The sequence below is a fragment of the Triticum aestivum genome, chromosome 5D (assembly GCF_018294505.1).
Source record: "Triticum aestivum cultivar Chinese Spring chromosome 5D, IWGSC CS RefSeq v2.1, whole genome shotgun sequence".
NCBI lineage: Eukaryota > Viridiplantae > Streptophyta > Magnoliopsida > Poales > Poaceae > Triticum > Triticum aestivum.
Window position 1 is genome coordinate 360,359,383 of NC_057808.1, and position 24,129 is coordinate 360,383,511.

The window sequence follows — 24,129 nt, forward strand, 5'->3', positions numbered from 1 at the left end:
CGGGAAGTAGAGTAGATGACGATCGGCGGTGCAGATCCCCGCAGCTAGGATTTACAACCTCCCAACTGCGAGGATGAATACCCTCATCTGCCCCTCGGACAGCCCTCCGGGAGGTGGTTGGACAGTCCCCCGGACGGTGTCGCAGACAGCCCTTCGGGAGGACCTTCGAAACTCGGACGGTCACTCGGACAGCCCTTCGGGAGGACATTTGAAACTCGGACGGTCACATGGACAGCCCTTCGGGAGGCACTCTCGAACTAAGACCGAAACTACGATCTCTCTACAGAGTTGCACACATACGGTGTCATCTATCCGGCAGAGCTTCGCCGTCCAGAACTAGTTCCCACCGGAACCCAGACAACCTTTCGGCTCTACGAAACTATTTCGCGGGGAGGGAGAGAGAAGCCATATCATGGCACTTGTATGTGAGAAAGAGTGAGTGTGGAGAGTGCCTCCCCACCTCTATTTATAGGAAAACCCAAGGGGTAGGGGCACATGAAAAAACCCAAAATGCCCACACTTTATGTCACACATAAAGGGCATAAAGGGCATAAAGGGATGACAAGTGGAGCCCCATGGAGGAGCTGCACCCTCCAACGTCCCACCTTCTTGGGGGGGGGGGGGCAAAGGGGGTTCCTTGATCCCCAAGTCCTTCTAGAAGCCTTTTGGGAAAACCCCAAAAGGTGGCTTTCCATAAATATCCCAAAAAACACTTTCACTATTCACGACGACATTTTTCAGCGTCCGCTCGAACTGAAAATATTTATGTGGGCTTAGAACATTTCCAGTACCCACTAAAATAATTTTCAACGCGTTCCGAAACAATTCCGGATTAGTGATTTTCATCTGCGAAAAGCATCTGAAGTGGTTCCGGCAGCTCCGGAGCATTTCCAGCTTTTATCCCGGAAAATTCCAGAAAGTTTCCAGAATGACTCTGGCACCCTCCAAGAATTATCAGGCATGTGCCAAAACTAATTTGACTTAATAGTATATTCCTAAACAACTTTTCGGTTTCACCGAAACTCATTCGATGACCTCTCTCTGCGGAACTTTTCCGCTGTCCGAAACTTTTACGGTGTCCGAAACTTTTTCGGTGATTTTCTCTCAGACTCCCTGTCTAGTATTCAACAGATAGATGACCCTTAAGCGTGTGACCCTATAGGTTCGCTGAAGTATAGACATGACCCGGAACCCCTTCCAATCAATGATCAACATCGGAGCCGTGGACACCCATATTGACCCCTATGCCCACACGAATAAATATTCGAGTGAACCTCCAGTTGCAGTGAGCTATTCCTGTTGCTTCGCGATATGTCACAAACACTCGAGGTGAGATTTATTGCATCCCCGTGGACGAACAATTTGTCCACCATGCAAGTTACCTCGTTACCGGTTTTGTTCTCTTTTCTCGTTTTCGTGTTCCGGCATCCCAGTGATCAAATCACAAGATGTCTGGCCAGACGATTATGGATACCGTAACACCGAGAGGGCCCGAGAATATCTCTCCATCGTCGGAGGAGCAAATCCCAATCTTGAGCTATCAAGTTACTTGACATACTTTTTCATGAACCCGTAAGTCGCCGTAATAGCCACCCATTTACGGATGACGTTTATCAAATCCCAAAGTTCATTAAGCAAGCATGAAGAAACTCGATACTCTCATGGTCTAAGAAATCATGCAAACGTTAACCATCTCTGTGTTATGTACCATTAACTTGTGACGAATGAATCTCATAGCATAAAATCAATCTGGGTCGATTCAACACAAATGTTCTCTTAACATTGTGCCCTCAAAGTTGATGGCATAGACATGCCCATGATCAGGAAAACAGAACCATCATGCAACACTTGAGCTAGTCTTAGAGGCCAGACTAGGAATACTTCTTACCGTTTATTATTCCACACGTGCATATGAGTCTCCCTCCGAGCCTCGTGGATATTGCAGACTCGAGAATCATTGCAGTTATAGCATGGAACATAAACATAATTATGAACTTGGAGATAAATAATATCATTTATTATTGCCTCTAGGGCATATCTCCTACAAAAAGATGTGGTGTGTCGATTTATGTCCATGCCTTAGGGGACAATAAAATGACCGAGGAGCATCGTCAAAATATGAGTGGGATCTCTTCAAAAAGGAGGAAGTTGATGCGGAAACTACAAATGGAGGAGGGGCTACATGGAGCCTAGATATGTAAAAATGATATACTTATTTTGGGGTGACAAAAAGTTTGGAATTTCTTTTGACAAGTGTACATGAAGATGCTCACGGCACATTTACAAAAGTAAAACAAAATTCTTATTTAAGTCGTTTGTAACTTTTTAGCTCCTATGAGTAAAATGTAGAAAATAATAATAAATGTTTGCTTCATAAAACTCAAACCATTACATGAATCCTATTGGTTTTCCTTTTTTTGTAAAATGTAAGTGTGGTATGCAAAGTATGAAAATTTGGCATGGGGCCATGATATGACCCAATAAGGTTTTGTTTAAAATTTCAGAAAATTTCACAAAACTTAGATTCTGCATTGCTTTATAAATCAAGCATCTCCTGAGAACCATCATAGCATTCAAATACAAAGTATTAGGTCTGGTCTCCACATAATAGTTTCTTCATCATTTGAACATGAAATTTCTACTAGAACTTTATATTACATTATTATATACTACTATATCTGCATGTTGCATGTTTTTATGTAATAATTTATTTTTATATTTTTTTAAATACCACTCCGAGGCACCATGTGTAAAGCTTTGCAAAAGTACTTACCAAAAGGTTACAACAAATTTCTACATGGAACATGCTACTATATGAAATTGTTTGGCATTTTTGGAATTCATTTGTTAGTACTAAGGCATTAAAATCTTGTTATTTACTTGCCATAATTCAAATTTAAACTACATGTATCTTGAAAAGTCCACTAAATGGAAGAGAAATTAATATCTAAGTACATATGTATCTTTTAAGATACTGTGCAAGATTTATAAAAAAAACAAGCAAATTCCAAATAAAATTGAACCTACACTTGCACCTTATTGATTTTTCATTCTTTATAAAATGTAAATATGGTCTAAAAATATGAAATTGGCATGGGGTTAGGATATGACCTCATGAGGTTGGGTTTCATATTTTTAAGACAAATCCATAATACTTAGAATGCACATTGCTTTGTAACTCAAGCATTTGCTAAGAAGCATCATAGCACTCAAAATCTAAGTATGAAGTTTGAATTCCACATCATAGTTTGTTCGTCATTTGACCTTGACATTTGGACTACAACTTGATATTACACTAATATACCTTCATGGTCCCTTTTCTTACGTAAAAATCTGTATTCTCCAATTTTTGCAATACCAATTTGATGTAGCACGTGTAAATATTTCCACAAATAATTGTCTAAAAGGCTCCAAAGCAGAGGTTTAATGCCAAGCAACAATTTCCCTTAAGTGAATGACCTTAAGATTTATCTAAACAGTAGGAGTATTTGAACTACGATCATTGATCAACAGCTGCACCCACAACTACTATACTTTCTTGACCCCTAATGAACCCAGTGAGATTGTTAGTCTCACTAGCCTTTCTAGTTACAAGAATTAATGCAACTTGTGTTTGGAAGGGATTTTTGCAACAAAATAAATAAGAATTCAGATTGTAAACGGAAAATAAAGTGCCTCTCGTAGTTTCCATCATCCAGGCACACCAAGTATCACCAAAGCCTTTTTCTATCATAGGCATTTTCAAAGTTTATTTTCATAAGCGCTCCAGCTTGTCTAGTATGATGTATCTCATGAAGCACCAAAACTCCTTCCATATTGTACCTGCCTCTAATGAAGGCAGTCTGGGTATCAATAACCATAGAGCTTATAATCAGACCTAACATATTGGCTAGAAACTTAGTCAGTATCTCATAACTAACATTAAGCAGACAGATGGGCTTGAACTTTTGAAACTTTATTTAACCATGCTAAGCAAAGCATAAGGCACCCACAAAAAGACATAATGCATTACATTATTGAGTTAAAGAACGACGTGTCCCTAACGGCCTTTGGACAACTTACACAAGGTGGACCAATAAATCATCTTACAAAGAACTCCAAGATGTCATCAGGGACGTTATATGTCGCACTTAGTAAAAATAATATCCGGCTGGACTAATCGGTTTCCCCGGCCGGTTGAAAACTTGGAACCGCCAGGTCTGGTGGTATATGCTCATGGGCGCCACACTGAGACCGCCGGTGGCAGAACACCTTTCATGAAGGAGTAGAAAAGAACAAGTGATCTCTTGGGCTGGAAGCTAGGGACCATATGGCCAGCTCCTCGTACCGACGCGAACGTGAACCCTCCCTCGTATTGCTGAGCGTAGCCTCCGACCTAGATTTGGCCATAATTCAGTTAGCACACAATCCAATCACAAGACCTAGATTAAGGGTTATTGCAGGGTTTGTTGCATATATAGTTACCTCGCTGTCAGGGGTGTACCATGGACGCCACGGTTTTGTTATTGCCAGATTGAGATCCTTGACAGAGTACCTCGTGGCGGTAATCGGGCACACATCGTCCATATCACCACTGTCATCGAATTAGCGATGATTTTATGAGATAAGTGGCACACACAAAATCTTACTTTGGTGTCTCGAAGGTACTGCAAATTTTTACCTGTACAGCCAGACTCTTAACCCGTTGTCGACAAGCCAGGCAATGGTTGGCACCATGGAAACCGGGGCATCGGTCCAGTGCAAGTTACTGTGAACAAAACAAATGTGGGGTAAATATCCGGCTGGAAGTATATATGCTAGGGTAAATAAGCAGGTGTGTTACTTACGCGCACTCTGACCACTTGGTGTCGGTTCGAACATGCATAGCCTTCTGCACCTTAGGACTGTTGAAGTAGGCGTCGATGTAGGCCCCGATGCACGGATCGTAGCCTGGTAACTGTCACAAATCACAGAAGCTAACTAATCAGCACTACAATCGATCAAATTTCTTAGTGATGTGAGATTTCTAGAAGAGAAAGAACGTAGTATATTTGTTTCTTGTAGTAGTACGTACGTAGCTGCTGGAGTGGAGGCTCCCGTCCGGCGACTCGATGCAGACCGGGGCGTAGATGTTGTATCGGTCGATGTCGCCGGTTTTGAACGACTTCTTGGCTTGGCCGCACGCTGTGCCCTCGACCCGCCCGAAGCTGCAGTGCTCGCTGATATTGCCCCACACCTCGTCGGAGATCACCCCGTGGTTCCACAGGAACTCTAACGATCCCTTTGTGTTCATGTAGTCATCGAGGTATGGGTTGCCAACCTGCAGAAATGAACCCTTATGTCAGATCGAAGCTCGCTACGCCGGCGGCCATGATCAGGCGACTTACGAAGATGCCCTTGAGGTTCACGTCTGTGAGACCGAATTCGGCGAGGGCGACGATGACGGTGGCGAGCTGGGGGACGTAGTGCCCGCTGTAGCTCTCGCCGGCGATGTAGAAGTCGCGGCCCTTGTACTCGGGGAACCTCTCCAGCCAGTAGAGCAGGAAGAGGTAGGCGTCCACCGCGGTCCCCGAGTCGCCGCTCTCCACCGAAGCGTTCGAGTAGGAGAACCCGACGCCCGCCGGCGACTCCAGAAAGATCACATTTGCCACTGCACGACACCACAAGCCATCAGCTGAGATCACAGCGTACGTGAAGTTGTAAGAGGATCCGTCGGTCACCCACCGTTGTTCCAGGCATGCCTGTTTCTGCTCAGGGTCTTGCCGTCGGGGTTCACACGGAACGGGCCGAGCTCCGCCATGGCGCCGGCGCCCAGCGACGAGCACCCGGGCCCGCCGTTGAGCCAGAGCACGAGCGGCTTGGAGGCGGCCTCGTAGGGGGCCTCCACGAAGTAGTAGAAGAGCGCGCGGCCGTACTCCTCGCTGACCGTGACGTAGCCGGAGTACTGGTCAAAGTTGACGCGCGGGGGCTGGCCGGGCAGCGCCGCGATCCTGTCGGCCTCTCTGGTGCCCGCCGGCGGGGTCTCGCACTTGGTGGGCAGGTGGCGGAAGCTGCTGGCCGGGTCGGCCCACGTGTCCGGCTCCGCCGGCCCGCTCGCGCGCTTCTGGGCCCTGCCCCTCGATTCGATGAAGGCCCGTAGCACGTCCTGCTGCTGCAGGGTCACCGCCGCGTTCGCCAGCGATGATGCGCACAGTACGATCGCCAGTACCACTACCGCGTAGTACATGGTATGGTTCCTCATTGTAATCTGCGACGAGTAGTGACTTGCTGAGGATACGTAGATCGTTTTGGTGTTTTTATACTGGTATATGGACTTGTCAGGGGGAGCGGCAAAGCTGCCACGAAACTGCTTATGTATTTCGGGCATTCCAAAATACATGCATCGTATCGATGTTTGACTGAGCTCAAGAATGTTATATTCCAGAGATCATTTTCGTTCCATAGTGCCGAACATTGTGAGCGTACGGCAATGAAATCGACATCGAAATTATTTCCTGACGACGCCGTCGATGCCGAGGTGACATCTCTAGGTAACAATCCAAACGATGAGACCGAGGCGACCAACTGTCCGCCGGTGCAAGTATTGCTTATACGACCTCCTAAATCGTTGTTCATATTTTTACTCGGAATCCCTTTTACTCCTTTGCTTTTATTTACTCCACATATTAGCTTTGTCCTAAATCAAACTTCTGAAAAATTGACCAAATTTGTAGAAAATAATATAAATAATTACATCAACGAATAAATATAGTGTGAAAATATATTCATTGATACATCCAAAAGTATTGATTTGGTATTGTAGAAACTTTCTATGAACTTGATCAAAATTTATAAAGTTTGACTTATAGTGTTGCTAAATCTCAGTCGACTAAGACTTGCTTATGTCTCAGTCGATGTTATATTCGTGAGATCTAGCGTAAAGATTCATGCAAAAATTCTTTTTTAGTTTTTTTTTCTTTCATATATGTTATGTCACTTGATTGAGACTTGATTAAGTCTCAGTCGACTGAGACCTAGCCATACCCTTTGACTTAAGACAAACCGAAAATGCGGAGTAAATAAAAACAAAGGAGTATTCTTTTAAAATTTTGAATCCCGGTTCAGACTTAATGGGCCATCATCACCTATAGAAAGCACTTGGGCTACAAGTTCCGGACTAGCCAAAGTATGTGTAATCTGGGTCCGGTTGGAAATAAGGACACTGAAAGTACAAGACCGTAGCCCCGGCGATCCCTATTGCCCGTGTAGGTCGCTGGGTAGCGAGCAATCGCGTACCATGTGTGATGGCGAGAGTAATATCTCTATTATTAAAGGAGGATTGAACATTGGGATGGTTCGACCTCCTTTCCTCTCCTCCTCGAGAGATCCCACGCCGAAAGAATTGGTAGGAAAAAATTGGGCCTGCTCCCGCCCCTCTCTCGCTTCGTGCGTTGAAAACTGAAAAATAAAAACGGAAAACAGAAACAGCCGCATCCCACGAGCCCGTCTTGAGTCGTGACACACCCACGATCTCCCCTCTTTTCTCCACCTCTGTTTTTCCTCGTTCCACCCACGCATCTCCTAATCCACTCCCACGATCCCCCAAACACATCGTCTCCCTCCTCACGGAAGGGGGCCATCTAGCTATGCGGACAAGGAGGGCGGCCAACGAGTGCAAGCGAAGGTGAGAGGTGCTTGTGGCAGAGTACGGGGAGGTGTGGCGCCGATTGTTGCTCGCCAGCCTGCCGCAGGGGAGATCCCCGATAGCCACCGCAGCTCTCGCTCCTCGTCGCGACCGCGTTGGTTGTGATGTACCCGGCCCAGGCGCAACCCCGTGTGGCTTTCTTCTCCGTTGTCATTCGTGGGCAGTGGATCGTTCGCGCTCTGCCGTCGACTCGTCCTCCCGCCTTTCTGGGTGGCCATGTCTGCTTTACGCTCCGCCAACGAGAACGTCTCCCCTGGCCGCCTGTCCCGCCCTGCCTCCAAATCGAGCCACTACAGTCTGAAGGTAAGCTTCATCGTTGATTCATTTTCTTGATGTTTCTTATGTTTCTGATTACACAGTAGTCTGAATGTCATGAGAGATCTTGTGGGTTCAATTATTAACTGAATAGATGATGTCACTTCGTTTGAGTTTGGAGATATTGGGAGTGCCAACCATTGGCGACTCATTTTATAATCTGTACTATTATGTTTACTTAGTTTCTGGAGAGATTAAGGTATATATTTAGCTTATGTTGTGCCCATAAAGTGGTTGAAAGAATTGCTCTTGTATAGAAGTGTAGACTAAAAATACAATGGATAGTCCAAAAAGCTATATGATGACAATCATATTCAAAGTTCTACAGAGTATTAAACACCTACTACAAATATGGTTACTTGGGGCGCAAAGAGTACATCTCCATTTGTTTTCTGCTAAAGCTTGAATGATCTTTTTTTCAATATTTTGATGCAACCATATCTCAACCACATGATGGCACAGTGGCACACTACTATCTTATATATAAGATCTCGAGCCTGACACGGGAGGACGACTTCGACCATGGAGCGGAGCGCAGCAGGCAGGGTCCGACAACAGCAAGTGACTTTTTTTCTTATTGACAGCTTGTTCCTGCACATACATCCTGGGTAAAGCAGCCGTATATGATGCTGACTTTGAGAGGCCGATCTGAATTAGGTGACATATGGAGGGATTGACAACGGATCAGCGGGCCACCATGGTGGTGGTGGGCCGCGATGTTTTAAGATCAAACGGTAAAGTAATATCGTGTACTTGTGCTAAGTACTTTTGGTTAGTCTGCTGAAGGATTCATATGGTTACAACATTTACTTCATAGCCACGCCTGTTTTTGTCTTCTAGGCGGGCTCAGTTTGCACAGTCCTTGCCAATGACCATTTCAGAGCCTGGGCATAAGTAAACTTCTGGTTGCTGTATTTTCTACATGTTCTACCAACCATTGTGCGTAATTTAAACTGGCACGCCTGATTATGTTCTGTGGGTTTGTCCTCAGCTTGGAGGAATCCTGTTAGATACAAACAACCTTTCCAAGATGTGCTCACAACAAGATTCAGAGGCAGTGCGATTGCTCTTGTTCGGTAGCTCTGAGCATAAGAGGCACGAATTATATCAACAATGTAATGTACTACTCTTCATCTGACATTGATTTACACGCAGAACATGTATGGAGAAGTTGCAAAATATTTTAGTAATAACCGTTGGCAACTTTGACCTTTCTTTCGACAGGTGATGCTTACTCACAATGATCATTCTTTCGTCGAGTTCTTGAAGAACACCTACAGAAAGTCATCCACGGATGGTAAGTTTTCTCCATAATATCTTCACATGGTTCCCCGCCTATTTGTTGGAAATTCTTTGCTTAAGTTACTGTATACTTATCCGTGTCTAAGATAAATTTGCAATATGCCCATTAAATTAAAACATCATTGATGAATTATTGTAGTTCAAATTAACTAGGTGATGGGTACAGTACTCCAGAGCAAAAGCATTCAGTTTCAGGGACATCACAAGATGCTAAAAAAGTCCAATTAAAGTAATTTGGTCATAAGACATGTAATAATTGACTTCTAAAAAATGAACTAGACAGTTAAAGTTTCTGAAAATAACGCAGAGGTAACTTAGATGGTTAAAGTTTCTAAAAAATGAACTAGATGGTTAAAGTTTCTAAAAAATGAACTAGACAGGTAAGGTTTTTTTTTTGGATTGCTTGAGGTAGGACTTCTAGGAACAAAGGAGCAGCACTTGGAGAAGACGGGGGCCAAAAATATAGTTGCAATATTCAGATATATTAAGCGAGAACTTGGTAGATCAAGATAAGTACAACAAGGAGATCTCCCTTGCCTCTTATGCAGTCCGACAGGTTTGGAAAGAATTAAGTGGAGATCTTTTTAGGCCAAAGAGATGGATCTGGAAGTTTTTTTTTGTGTGGATGGAAGAGTTGGTTTCTGAAGTTATTAGGATGTTAACCTCCCTTTGGAGGCATTTGACACCTAGCCTTTGCTCCTTTACAACCGAGCTGACTTCTTGACATCCTTGAAATTTCTTTTCTACTTTTTCATCTTGTTATGTTGCCTCTTGGGTAAGATTCAACCTGTTTCCTGTAGGAAAAATAAGATTGAAAAAGTATAATATTAGCCTGCATCAATTGCAGTGCGTAACACGTCAGATTGTACACAATAATGGCCCCTTGTATGGAAGAACAAGTGAGATGATTGCACATTATTATTCTTGAGATGATTGCAATAAGTAAGCATAAGAAGAGCGTTGCTTCACGTACGACAAATCACATACGATTTTTGTCAATGCGAAAAAGGCAGCCTTGATTGCATATGTAGGAAGCGTCGTCACCATCCATCGCCAAGTCGTACAAAAATAGGAGTAACTTTAGTCGTGCGTGAATTAATTTAGTTTGAGTAACAATGATGGGAAGAACCTCACATGGTTTTATCATTGATGGTAGGCACCCAACATGGTTTCCATCTTTGATTCATTATGGATTCATGGTCAACGCTTCCAATCGGTGGTGAGAGATGTTGTCATTAGATGTCTAACACTTCATTATCCATGTTTGGGTGCTTAGATGTTTGATGTTAGATGTTGTCGGTTCCCTAGGACATGTTCGCTTTTTTCTATTATGTTTGGATGCTTTGTATCACTACTCGGTGGCAAAAAAATTCTATGGGCTTTATCGCAAAAAAGCTTCTGGACTGGATGAAGAATATCAATGGAACGTGTGGGGCGGCTCAAAAAAAAGTGTGGTGTTGCAAGAGTTACTTGAGGATTTGACATTTGTTTGGATGCGGTCTTAAACTGGATGACCATTTGTATTTCCATTTGTCATAGAATAACAAGTAATAGATTATTGCCTTTATTTATAGATTGTCTTGCTCCGTGGCAACGCACGGGCAATCAACTAGTCTCGCTTAATGTCAAATGTTAGCTCATCTCACCTGAAGACTTTTTCTCCCCTATCATAACAGAGCCGAACCGCTTTGTTGCTTTTTTTCTCGTTCACTGACTACTTTCCATGGTTTTCATTCGCTCGCTTGTTGTAGCTTCATTGATTTTTTTTCTTCTTTGCTATTTATTGATTGGACTCATTACAACAAGAACCCATCTATACCAACACATACGTAGCAGCGATACGGCAACATACGTTGTCGTTGGGTTCAACCTCCCACCTCCCCCACTTGTGGAGCTAATCTTCCGCACCCACCTCCACCTTATTATCCAAACTGTTAAAAAAGGATGCTTGTTTTTTATCTCTCGGCCTTCTCTCTCCCCGCCGATTCCTCTCTGAGCTAAGTTTCATAACCACGACGCTACAGCCACAACCTTCTCTCTCCCTGCCGATTCCTCTCTACGCTCTCCCATGTTGTCCATCACCGATCTGATTACCCCTCACTGCTCCCCTCTGATCATTCTTTGCCGCGGCGGCCTCCGCGTGCCTTCACGCGCCCCTGCTGTCGGTGTCAAAACCGGCGGATCTCGGGTAGGGGGTCCCGAACTGTGCGTCTAAGGCGGATGGTAACAGGAGGCGGGGGACACGATGTTTACCCAGGTTCGGGCCCTCTCGATGGAGGTAATACCCTACTTCCTGCTTGATTGATCTTGATGATATGAGTATTACAAGAGTTGATCTACCACGAGATCGTAGAGGCTAAACCCTAGAAGCTAGCCTATGGTATGATTGTTGTTGTCCTACGGACTAAACCCTCCGGTTTATATAGACATCGGAGGGGGCTAGGGTTACACAGAGTCGGTTACAAGGGAGGAGATCTACATATCCGAATTGCCAAGCTTGCCTTCCACGCCAAGGAGAGTCTCATCCGGACACGGGTCAAAGTCTTCAATCTTGTATCTTCATAGTCCAACAGTCCGGCCAAAGGGCATAGTCCGGCTGTCCGAGGACCCCCTAATCCAGGACTCCCTCAGTTGCCCCTGAACCAGGCTTCAATGACGATGAGTCCGGCGCACAGATTGTCTTCGGCATTGCAAGGCGGGTTCCTCCTCCGAATACTCCATAGAAGATTTTAAACACAAGGATAGTGTCCGTCTCTGCAAAACAAATTCTACATACCACCGTAGAGAGAATAATATTTCCACAAATCGAATCTGCTGACACATTCTGTAGCATGACATCATACTATGGCCCGGTCATTATTCGAACCGTTTTTCTCAACCAGCCACTGCACATATCGCGAGGCGGTTTTCTTGGCACGTCTTGTCGAAGCAGAGATCGTGTCCCCTTATCACGGGATTCTCATCAATACGGGTGTGGGTAACCCAACCGCGCCATCAATTACGGCGCTTGGGGAATAAGCGAGTTTACCAGGTAGGTGGGGAGGCGCATAGCTTCCTCCGCCCTTATAAAGGGACAGGGATTCACCCTTTTCACCCACGCCTTCTTCCTCCTTGCTCATCCATTCTTGCGCACTCGAGCTCCAGCACCCAAGTTGGCGTTTTTCTCCTCAAACCACTCCAAGCATGTCCGGAGCGGGAGGCAAGTGGATGGTCTCCTCCGTTACGGAGGAGAACATCACAAAGCTGCGGGGAGCTGGATATCTGGCCGCGGATATGCACACCGGCTGCCAGATGCGGGGCAGATCATTCCTACTCCAGAACCCATGAGAGGGTGGTTTTTCTTACCCACTTCGTCCGCGGACTGGGATTTCCCCTCCACCCATTTGTCCGCGGGCTCATGTTCTACTACGGGCTGGACTTTCACGATCTGGCCCCCAATTTCATCCTCAACATCTCGGCGTTTATCGTCGTGTGCGAGGCCTTCCTCCGCATCAAGCCCCACTTCGGCCTGTGGCTGAAGACCTTCAATGTTAAACCGAAGGTGGTGGTCGGCCAGCAAGCGGAGTGCGGAGGCGCCATGGTGGGCAAAATGCCCAACGTCACCTGGCCCGAAGGCTCCTATGTGGAGACCATAAAGGGGTGGCAATCGGGGTGGTTCTACATCACCGAGCTGCGCGACACCAACTGGGTGGCGGCCCCCGACTTTCAATCTGGAATCCCCATGCGGCTCACCTCTTGGAAAGAGAAGGGCCTATCCTGGGGTTCCTCGGTAGAGCTGACCGGACTCCAGACATGCATCAAGAACATGATGAGCAAGAAAATCAAGCTCGTCAACGTGGTCCAAGTCATGCTCTTCCGCCGGATCCTCCCGTGTCAAAGGCGGGCATTCAATTTGTGGGAGTTCGACCCGGCCGAGCACCAGACGCTGCAAGAGCTCTTCGACACGATGCACAAGGACGTCTGGAAGGTGCTGTTCAAGGGCGCCGAGGTACCTCCTCCCCTTACCGAGGACCGCGGACTCTGCGCAAAGCGCCCTGCCAATCCGGTAAGTCCTTTACATCTCATAAGATGTTCTTTCCACCAGTACAACCACGCGCGGGATCTAAGCCTCCACGCCATTTAACAGGACTGGGTAGCGACAGCGGAGCAGATCGATTGTCCGGCTCCCCTGCCCGAAGATCCAGCAGATGCTCTCCTAACGGAGATGCTGGTTCCGACGCCTTATGAGGTGACGGAGAAGAAGGCCAAGAAGAAGGCCACGGGGACCAGGAAGGGTCTCCGGTGCAAGGTTATATCGGACTCATCGTCCGAAAACACCGAGGCGCACTCCTCCCACGAAAACGAGGAGGAAGAGGAAAGTTCTCTCCCCCCCCCCCAGCCGGGGGAGACAAGAAAAGGAAGGCCGCCCCGGTCGGGGCGGACGAAGGGTCCAAGAAGGGAAGGACCCTCCTTCCGGACAACTCCACAACCGCCGCCTACAGCGACGATGAGTGGCTGCCCAGGGATAAGCCCCTGGTGAAGTCGTAAGTATCCGGATACCATAGTAATTCTGGTATGTTTTGTTTTGTTGCTTCTTATCATGCCGAACATGATCACACAGCCCATCCCGAGCCCACATCGACGTATCTTCATCGGATGATTCTCTGGGCCCGTCGGATATGAACAACGATTCACTCCTGACCGCCTCCCCCCCCCCCGCCCTACGGACGACGCCGAGGTGTTGTCTCAAAGGGGGCTGAACCAAGGGGAGACAGTCCCGGAAGCGCCCCAAGGCGACATTCTGGACACTGGGCGCGTGGGGAGCAAGACTCCCATGGTCCCACATGACGGGAGCGGCAAACTTAGCCCCCAGCCGAATACGGCGCCTGACCCTCCAGTGGTTCCGAACTCTATGAGGCGACCCCTCCCTACGGGGGGCGAGCCGTCTGTGCCGATGACCTCTGTCCATCCAGAGGCATCGGACAACTTGCTGGAAGCGCTTCGCGGCGCTTCCATTGATGAAGAGCACCGCACTATTATGAGTGCGGTGGTCAAGAAGGTTCAGTCTGCCAAGAGCGGACTGACTGAAGCATGTGCCAGCCTCCTAACAGGCTTTGAGGTAAGTAATCAAATTATAAAAAAATGTTACAGCCTAGACAGTAGCCCCTGATGCTCTGTTTGGCGTTTCGGGAAGAAAGGCCGAATAGAGGATCAAATAATAATCGCAGGAGTCTAATCAGAATATGTCTATGTGCATGCGTAGGATTCACTGCTGGCCGCTGCCGCACGTACTGCGGAGGTCTCCGTACTGAAGCGGGACCTTGAGCAGTCCAAGGAAGAGCTCGACCTTACCAAGAGGCAGCTCGAAGAGAACAAAGGTAAGTGATACCCCGTCTGTATATTGATAAAGGAAAATGTGGATTTTGAATAACAGGATCATCATGAATTTTGCTTTAGGGGCCACGACTGAAGTGGCAGCCCTGAAGAAGGCGCTATCCGAGGCCGAAGACAAAGCGGCCAAGGAGCGCATCGAGCGAGAAAAGCAAGAAGCCCGAGTAGGCGAGGTGCAGCAAGAGCTCTAGGCTCTCGCCGAAAAGCACGAGTCCTTGGAGCGTGACTCTAAGACGCAAGGGTCCGAGCTTGCGAAGGCCCTCAAAAGCGCACAACATGCCAAGGCCGAAGCCCAAAAGGCCCTCCGGGAAATTGAGGCGGTTAAGAAGATAGCAGCGGATAAGGCATTCATTATGCAAAGCAAGCATGTGAAGGAAACTTTCTTTTTACTTACCCGAGTTCGGAGCTCTCCAGGAGTGTTCGCAGATCTACCCCGCAGTGTGCCGGATGCCGCAGAGTTCTATCAGGCTGAGGAGGGGAGCTCGACGGAGAAGTTGTTCTGGTCTCAGTATACTGGGACCGAACACCCGATGCCCTTGAGCGACCAGCTGAAGCAACTGGTCGAGCTCCACAAGGCGGCCGAACAGGCCATGAAGGGTCTTATAGTCCGGATGTGGCCTGGCGAGCCCCTGCCTGATAGCTACTTCGGTCTGGTGAGGCGGCTTGTAAATGCCTGCCCACGGCTTGAAGTCATAAAGCGGTCCGTCTGCATCGAGGGTGCGCGCAGGGCTTTTGCCCGGGCGAAGGTGCATTGGGCGAAGCTGGACGCCGAAAAGCTGGTGAAGGAGGGGCCGCCGGAAGGCAAGGAGCATCGCCACCCCGAAAAGTATTATGAAAGTGTCCTGAAGGGTGCTCGCCTTGTGGCGGAGGAATGTGCTAAGGATGTAATATTTGAATAAATGTACTTCATGTGATCCTGTAATATGAAACGAGTTCATCTGCGCTATGCAACGCTTGTGAATTTAAAATATTACCTTCTGTGCGGCCGTTTATAAAATCTGAGAGTTGGCCAGTCGTCGGCTTCTGCCCCCATGTAACTAGTACTGAGGTGTTCGGGATAAATCTGAGCACTCTTTATCCCAATTTTGGGTCCTTCGAAGGAGGTGTTCAGCGCAACGAACCAGGCAATCGGACTATAAGGCTTTATCACTCTCACTTAGCCATAGAAGTCTACAATTTTAAATTTTGGCGAAGCCCCTAGTATTCGGAAGGCCGAATTTGGGGCGCTATATACGCCTAAGTCGGGCAAGGCCGACTCCTCGCCCGAAGCGGAAAAAGTCTTTAAGGACTTGAGACCTCTCGAACAGCGACCAGCTCTCGCCTTATCATGACAGTCAGTTTTCGGCTTTCTCTACTAAGGTGCTCGTCCGGAAGAACCGGAACACAATCGCAGTAGTTCTCCTAGTGCTACCTTATCCGATATTGCGGAACGTAAGGTACCAAAACATGGGAGCCGGGCAAACCCAACTATTGACCCAAGACATGATTTGGATCTGATGCATATAATGCTATAAGTTCGGGGTGCCGCACTATCGAAAGTGTTCGGACTTTTCACGCCGTATTTATGGGGTATACGGAAGCCCCTGGCGTGCTGGTCGTACCAGAATGTACGGGTGCAATTTGTCGTAAATAAGCACACAAGAGAGAGAAAAAAAAGAAAGGGTAATGCAATAATAGACTAACGCTATGCATTGTTATTAAATAATACGTCGAAGCGTACTGATACAAGTAGTGCAATAAGCAAAAAATAGGACTATTTGACATGTCCTATCCAAGGGCAAGCTGCGTATGGGTATTTAAAACAGGTATTTCGATCGTTATCAGAGACCACCTGGGGATTCCCTTGTACGTCTTAGCTTCTTGCCTCCTTGGTATTTCCTTCCCGTAATGCGTCCAGCAATCAGACTGCCGAAAAGGGTTTCCAGAGAGTAAGGTCCTGAAAGAGAGAAAATGATAAAGGTATACAGCCCCTGGGGCGGTTGAGCCGCATTGTGGGACGTGTCCTGGCCGTGCCTCCACCTATGCCCATGGTATTTTTAGTGCGTAATTATGTACACGCGCCACGGATTTCGTCGCTTGACCAGGACTAGGACGGAGGCCGAATTGCTAGGCGAGCTCTGAACGTGCTAGGAGATCCTGCTGCAGGTTACTCCGGACTCGCTTGGAGGTGTCCGGGGTCTTTATCGCCGAATTGGTGGTTTGCCTTGAAAGGCTGCTTTGTTCTTCTGTTGCGAGGGCCGCAGTGTGCTCCTCCGTGCGGAGCGAGCGTTCTGTGTTTCCATTGACTGTTATAACCCCACGAGGTCCTGGCATTTTGAGCTTGAGGTATGCATAATGCGGTACCGCATTGAATCTGGCAAATGCGGTTCGTCCGAGCAGTGCGTGATAGCCACTGCGGAACGAGACGATATCGAAGACTAACTCCTCGCTTTGGAAGTTGTCCGGAGATCCGAAGACCACTTCCAGTGTGATTGAGCCCGTGCAGCGGGCCTCTACACCTGGGATGACACCTTTAAAGGTGGTTTTAGTGGGTTTGATCCTCGAGGGGTCTATACCCATTTTGCGCACTGTATCTTGATGAAGCAGGTTCAGGCTGCTGCCACCGTCCATAAGGACTCGGGTGAGGTGAAATCCGTCAATGATGGGATCAAGGACCAATGCGGCAGAACCGCCATGACGGATACTAGTGGGGTGGTCCCTACGATCGAAGGTGATCGGACAAGAAGACCATGGGTTGAACTCTGGGGCGACTGGCTCCATCGCATAGACGTCCCTTAGTGCACGCTTCCGTTCCCTCTTGGGAATATGGGTTGCGTATATCATATTCACCGTTTTCACTTGGGGAGGAAATTTCTTCTGTCCTCTTGTGTTCGGCGGCCGGGGCTCCTCCTCATCGTCGCTATGCAGCCCCTTTTCCTTGTTTTCGGTATTCAACTTGCCGGCATGCTTGAACACCCAGCATTCTCTGTTGGTGTGATTGGCTGGCTTATCGGGGGTGCCGTGAATTTGACACGAGCGGTCGAGTATGCGGTCCAAACTGGACGGGCCTGGGTTGCTTCTTTTGAACGCCTTTTTCCGCTGACCGGATTTAGAGCCACTGAATCTGGCATTGACTGCCGTGTCTTCGGCGTTGTCACCGTTGTTGCGGCGCCTGTGTCTGTTGCGACGTGGTCTGTCGTTACTATCTTTGGCATCTGAATTGCCATGACTTCTTGATGTGTTATTGCTGCGAGCCAGCCAGCTATCCTCGCCCGCGCAAAAGCGGGTCATGAGTGTCGTGAGGGCTGCCATAGACTTCGGCTTCTCCTGGCCGAGGTGCCGGGCGAGCCACTCGTCACGGATGTTATGCTTAAATGCCGCTAAGGCCTCTGCATCTGGACAGTCGACAATTTGGTTTTTCTTAGTTAGGAACCGGGTCCAGAATTTCCTGGCCGATTCCCCTGGCTGCTGAGTTATATGGCTCAAGTCATCAGCATCCGGTGGTCGCACATAAGTGCCCTGGAAGTTGTCAAGGAATGCATCTTCCAAATCCTCCCAACTGCCAATGGAGTCTGCTGGCAAGCTATTCAGTGAATGCCGAGCTGGTCCTTTGAGTTTTAGTGGGAGGTACTTGATGGCATGTAGATCATCACCGCGAGCCATGTGGATGTGGAGGAGGAAATCCTCGATCCATACCGCGGGATCTGTTGTACCATCATATGATTCAATGTTTACGGGTTTAAAACCCTCTGGGAATTCGTGATCCATTACTTCATCAGTGAAGCATAGGGGGTGTGCGGCGCCTCTGTGCCGGGCTATATCACGACGCAGTTCATACGAGTCTTGTCTGCCGTATTCGGCCCGGCCGGATTTGCTTTTGGTATGTCCGGCGTGACGGTCATCGTCCCGCGTTGGAGCACGCCCCCGTGATTCGTAGATCGATCTTGCATGTTTTGCTTTGTTTTCCAATACGTCTCGCAGGTCCCGCGTGTTGCCCCGGGCCTTGGTATTTTTGTTTGAATGGCGGCGGGGTGCGGGCTGGACTTCGGGCTGATATGCCTCTCTGTCTCGGCCACTAGGTGGCCGATCAGCCGCATCATACGCTGGTGATGTAGGTTTCAATGCTTCCTCCTGGAGTTGGGGTAGCAACCTGCGCTTTGGGTAACTCTTGGTTGGGCGCTCGAGTTCGTATTCCTCGGCCGCCAGGACTTCAGTCCATCTATCCGCTAGCAGATCTTGATCAACTCGAAGCTGTTGTTGCTTTTTCAGGCTGTTTGCTGTGGCTATAAGCCGGCGCTTGAAGCGCTCCTGCTCGACGGGATCCTCAGGCACGATAAATTCTTCGTCGCCGAGGCTCACCTCGTCTTCGGAGAGAGGCATGTAATTATCATCCTCTGATTCTCCGTCTGCTACCTGTTCCGAAGGGCTAGCTTGTTCATCCTCCCGCTCGAGGTCTAGCTGGAGGGGATTATCGTCGTCTTCGGCACTATCCGGAGCGTTATTGTCTCTTGTGCCGGTATCGCTGCTTTTGCTATGGCGGGACTTAGAGCGGCGCCGCTGACGTCGGTGCTTGGATTGCTTCTTGGAGGGATTATCCTCCGTTGTCTTATCGCCATCCCCTTGTTTGGGGGTGTCCACCTTGTGTATGTCATATGATGAGGTGGCAGTCCAGTGTCCCGTGGGCGGTGGTTCTTGTTCGTCTCCTGCATCGTCGTCCATACCGTCGATGTCTTCGGAGCCGAAGTCAAGCATGTCGGTTAAATCGTCGACAGAGGCTACTAAGTGGGTGGTGGGTGGGGAGCGAATTTCTTCGTCGTCCGCATCCCATTCTAGCCGGACATAGTTCGGCCAAGGGTCTCCTGACAGGGAGAGAGACCTCAACGAGTTTAGCACATCGCCAAAGGGCGAGTGCTGAAAGATATCCGCAGAGGTAAACTCCATGATCGGTGCCCAATTGGATTCGATAGGCACGGACATAGGTGGCTCGGAGCCCATGGCCGGGGACGAATCCAACGGTTCGGCAACACGGGTCTCGTAGGAGGTGAAGTCAGTATTCGGCTCTATCGCACTGAGTGTGCGGCCTCCGTGGCGGGGTCCATCCACCCGTCCTCAAATGGCGCAATTTGTTCCGGATTGAGGGCCGGAGTAGTTGCAGGTGTGATCTCCCGAACACTATCCGACGGCAGAGCTAAGTCATGCTCGTCGTGATTGTGCGGCACAACTGACATGGGCTCGAATCCATCGAAGATCAAGTCTCCACGGATGTCGGCAGTATAGTTCAAGTTTCCAAACCTAACCTGATGGCCAGGGGCGTAGCTCTCGATCTGCTCCAGATGGCCAAGCGAGTTGGCCCGTAGTACGAAGCCGCCGAATACGAAGATCTGTCCGGGGAGGAAAACCTCACCCTAGATCCATCGTTGCCGTTGATCGAAGGAGCCATCAAGCCTTATGGTGACGGCAGAGTGGAACTCTCAATGAAAGCACCAATGTCGGTGTCAAAACCGGCGGATCTCGGGTAGGGGGTCCCGAACTGTGCGTCTAAGGCGGATGGTAACAGGAGGCGGGGGACACGATGTTTACCCAGGTTCGGGCCCTCTCGATGGAGGTAATACCCTACTTCCTGCTTGATTGATCTTGATGATATGAGTATTACAAGAGTTGATCTACCACAAGATCGTAGAGGATAAACGCTAGAAGCTAGCCTATGGTATGATTGTTGTTGTCCTACGGACTAAACCCTCCGGTTTATATAGACACCGGAGGGGGCTAGGGTTACACAGAGTCGGTTACAAGGGAGGAGATCTACATATCCGTATTGCCAAGCTTGCCTTCCACGCCAAGGAGAGTCCCATCTGGACATGGGTTGAAGTCTTCAATCTTGTATCTTCATAGTCCAACAGTCCGGCCAAAAAGCATAGTCCGGCTGTCCGAGGACCCCCTAATCCAGGACTCCCTCACCTGCCGCAACCCTAGTCGTCATGGGTTTGCGGCATGGGTCCCCGTGTCTCCCATGGTTTGTTGGCCCACTGTCCTGCATTTCCATACTCGTCGCTGCCGGCTCAAGCTCGACGGTGCCTCGTCGCCTCGGGTACCTCGACCCCGACGCCGACGATGTGAGGAAGCCGATGCCACCACCCTCACCCCCTCCGCGGGTGCTACTCCTCCGAACCACCGCATTATATCGCTGATATATACTATATTTCAGGAGTATTTTGTTGGGCGAGTACATAACACTAATCGAGGAGGGAGGGGAGATGACATGCGATGCACGGCTCGAGGGCGACTCACACTACAGGTGCGAGTTCGTGCCAGATCTCGGGGGATCGCGCCTAGATTTCCGACCAGGAGCTCTTCTCTGGCATGCACACCGGCTGATTCTCCTTGCTTCCGACGGAGGGAAGGTGGATGAGCGGCGGTGGCACGCCACCGCCGACCTCGAGACAGGTCGGTTGATTCGATTTCCGTCACACCTAGTCAGAATTTTTCCCTGTGACGGGGAGGGTCTCCAGTTTGTGGGGGTTGGCGGCGTCGAGCTCGCCGGCGACCAACCGGAGACGCCTTCGCCGGTGCAGAGAAGATGGCATGCCTTGTACAGATCGCGTTTGTCTGCAGCAAGTTTGCTTCAGTATAGAAGGGGTGTCATTGTTGAGTTGGGGAGCAGAGCACTGCTACTGGACGACACCGAGCGGGTTGTGGACAGTCGCGGTCTCCGGCATGGCGAGGTGCTTGCCTTACACCACGTTTTTGATATCCTGTGTCATGTGGCACACATTGGGCACGATTTGGCGGGCGATGTGGTGGTACACAAGGGAGAATTCGAGGCGTGCGGCCACCATGAATGCGGGGGGAAGGTGGAGAATAAATCCCCCCACCCTGTGGTTGGGCCGACGCACTCGGGACTCGCCTCCTCAAAACACCCACCCCGATTCCACCAGATCCAGCGGAGAAGAAGAAGAGCGAGGAGAGAGATGGCAGATTGGAGGATGAAGATGGAGAGATCCATTGTCGAGTTAGCCAGCGGAGACAAGGGGAGAATGGAGAAGGCCAAGGAGATTGTATCCTGGTTCTCCTCTCGGAAGGAGATGCGTCGTGCAGCGAAGAAGGTGTTCAGGAACCTGACGGTGGAGAGGGATATGAGGCTCACTCCAAATGGCTTCACCACGCCGTCGGGTGCCCTGGTGGGCTCGCTAGCCGCGCTGGTATGGGCAATGGAAGAGACAGAGGGCGAGAATCTGGAGCAGAAGAGGAAGTGGTGGGCGTTTCGTTCGCGCCGCCGCTTTCCCACAGGCCCGGAAGAGATGGTGGTGGGTGGCGTCATGGCGATTTCGGCGCCGGGGAGTTGCTGGATTCCAATCCAGATTGCATCCAGCGAGGAGGAGGTGGAGCAGGAAACCGATGATGCAGAGACAGAGGAGATCGAGGAGCGGGAGATTCCGAAGCGCAGAGGAAAGAAAGTTGTCACAGAGCTGTCGCGCAGGTCGCCCCGCTTCCTCCATCGTTCCCTGCGCATCCACGACCTCGCCTCCCACCCGGCGGAGGAATAGGCTGCTCCCCTGCCGGCAACCGTTTTTGGTTGCTGGCTGGGGAGGAGTCTGATGAGGAAGATGGGTGCTCATCAGATAATCCAGGTACTGCTTGTGGAAACCCTGTTAAATATTTGCACTACCTTTCTGAAGACATCATTCAGACTAGTGTCGTGAATAGTGGGGGGAAACAAAGGAAGGCTATTAAGAATTCTATGCGAGATAAAGTTAATAAAAGCATCAGTATAAATAAATTGTATGTGAAAGATATTGGGAGAGATGTTACAAAAGCTAATGAGGCTGTGATAGGCAGATTTGTTATGAATGGAGAGGAGGTTAAGGCTAGGATGAATTCGATTATGCCCATCCCAGACTACTGGTCGGAGATTGGGTTAGATATAGATCTTTTGGTGTTGAGTAATTGTTTGGTTAAAGCTGTTATCCACAGCAATAACCCAGGGGAAAAAAGGGTGTTATTAAAGAAAAAGTTACGATTGGGGATGGGATTGTTGAGGACTGGGCTCTTGACCCAGGCCCAGCAGGAAAAGATGTTGCCTCCTTTTGGGGGGGTGAGGCGGAGAGGCCCAGTGGGCCGTCCAGCTCCTCTCGACCTATAAGTAACAACCCACTCTCTCCAGAGGGCGGAAAAGATAAAGGAGGGCCAGAATTAGGGTTTGCAAAAGCGCCGCCGGAGAGAGAACACCAAATGAACAGAGGGTTTGGCACATCTGGTGGGGGGGGGAGATTTAACAGAGGGGGAGAGAGGAATGGCAGATGAAGAAACGAGAGGAAGGGGAGATATCTACTCTTGCAAATCCTTTGGTAAGGAGAAAGCTGACCTAAATCCTGAGGCAAGCAACTCCAGAAACCTCATCAACAGACAAGATCCTAAGGAGGTGGCGGAGGCTGATAGGGAGAAGGCCAATATGGCTAAAGAAGAAGTGGCCAGATCATTACCAAAAGATAATCAGGTGGAGGGGCTGAACCAGCTTCCAGGTGGAGTGGATTTGGCTCAACAACACGTATGGTTGAATACCCTGCTGGCTCAACTTGCTCAAAATTCTGGGACCGTAGGTGAAGATGGAAAGAACAGGGGTGAGGGAGGTACCTCTCAGGCCCGAATTGATGGTGGGTTCCAACAGAAGAGAGTTGATCCAGTTGGGAGAGGGGATATGAATGTTGCTACAGGAGGGAGAGGTTACCAAAACAATTTTGCTAACAGAGGGGATAATTTTCAAAGAAGTGGGCAAGACAGAGACAACTCCTATCCAAGAAATGTTGTAGATGGTGGGAGAATGGCAGTGGGTGGAAACACAAACAACATATGCAACAAGTGCAAGAACACTGGTCATGCTACTAAGGATTGTATGTTGGGACACTATGTGATCTGTGGAAAGAAAAATCACACCACTGATGATTGCAATTGGCTGAAGCAGATGAAACCAGTTCCTAAGCATGTTGGCTATGCTGCAAAAGGGTTGGGGTGCTATTAGTTCAAAGTTCTAATGAAATTATGGAAGTGGAAAATCCCAACCCCATGGCTTTGGTGACTGTGGTTTCAGGAGAGGTGAATGAGACTCAGTTAATTGACAGAATGCACTACATGTTTAATTGGAACTGGCAGTGGAGATGCAGAAGGTAGAGTGAGAACTCATTCCTAGTTAGGTTTCCAAGCAAAGGGAGATTAGTGGAGCTGATTCAGTGCAAGGACTTTAATTTGTTAGGCTCTGGAGCTATCAAATGTCACAACATAACTGGGTGATTATAAAGATGCTCTACAGATGTCTCCGAAGGTGTTTGTTGGGTTGGCATAGATCAAGATTAGGATTTGTCACTCCATGACAAAGGGAACAACGTATGTTGTTGTGCAGTTTGACCGATAAAGATATTCGTAGAATATGTAGGAACCAATATGAGCATCCAGGTTCTGCTAATGGTTATTGACCGGAGATGAGTCTCGGTCATGTCTACATAGTT

General features: G+C 48.8%; 1 protein-coding gene across 1 annotated transcript; it reads right to left on the reverse strand.

Moving 5' to 3' along the window:
• Positions 1-4,213: 4,213 nt before the first annotated feature.
• On the reverse strand, positions 4,214-6,205 carry LOC123120615 (serine carboxypeptidase 1-like). Its single transcript, XM_044540621.1, has 6 exons — positions 5,704-6,205; positions 5,367-5,629; positions 5,054-5,299; positions 4,827-4,936; positions 4,465-4,573; positions 4,214-4,375 (listed from the first exon to the last, which is right to left on the reverse strand). Exons 1-6 carry the CDS (start codon positions 6,203-6,205, stop codon positions 4,214-4,216), a joined length of 1,392 nt encoding a protein of 463 aa, XP_044396556.1.
• Positions 6,206-24,129: the final 17,924 nt, after the last annotated feature.

Bases quoted from the DNA above. Each gene is read 5' to 3' on its own strand.
- LOC123120615 (XM_044540621.1), bottom strand. From the start codon at position 6,205: ATGTACTACGCGGTAGTGGTACTGGCGATCGTACTGTGCGCATCATCG. The intron at 5,300-5,366 runs GTAAGTCGCCTG...TCATTTCTGCAG, and splicing joins TGAACCTCAAGGGCATCTTC to GTTGGCAACCCATACCTCGA. The intron at 4,574-4,826 runs GTAAGTAACACA...ATTCGATGACAG, and splicing joins ACCAAGTGGTCAGAGTGCGC to TGGTGATATGGACGATGTGT.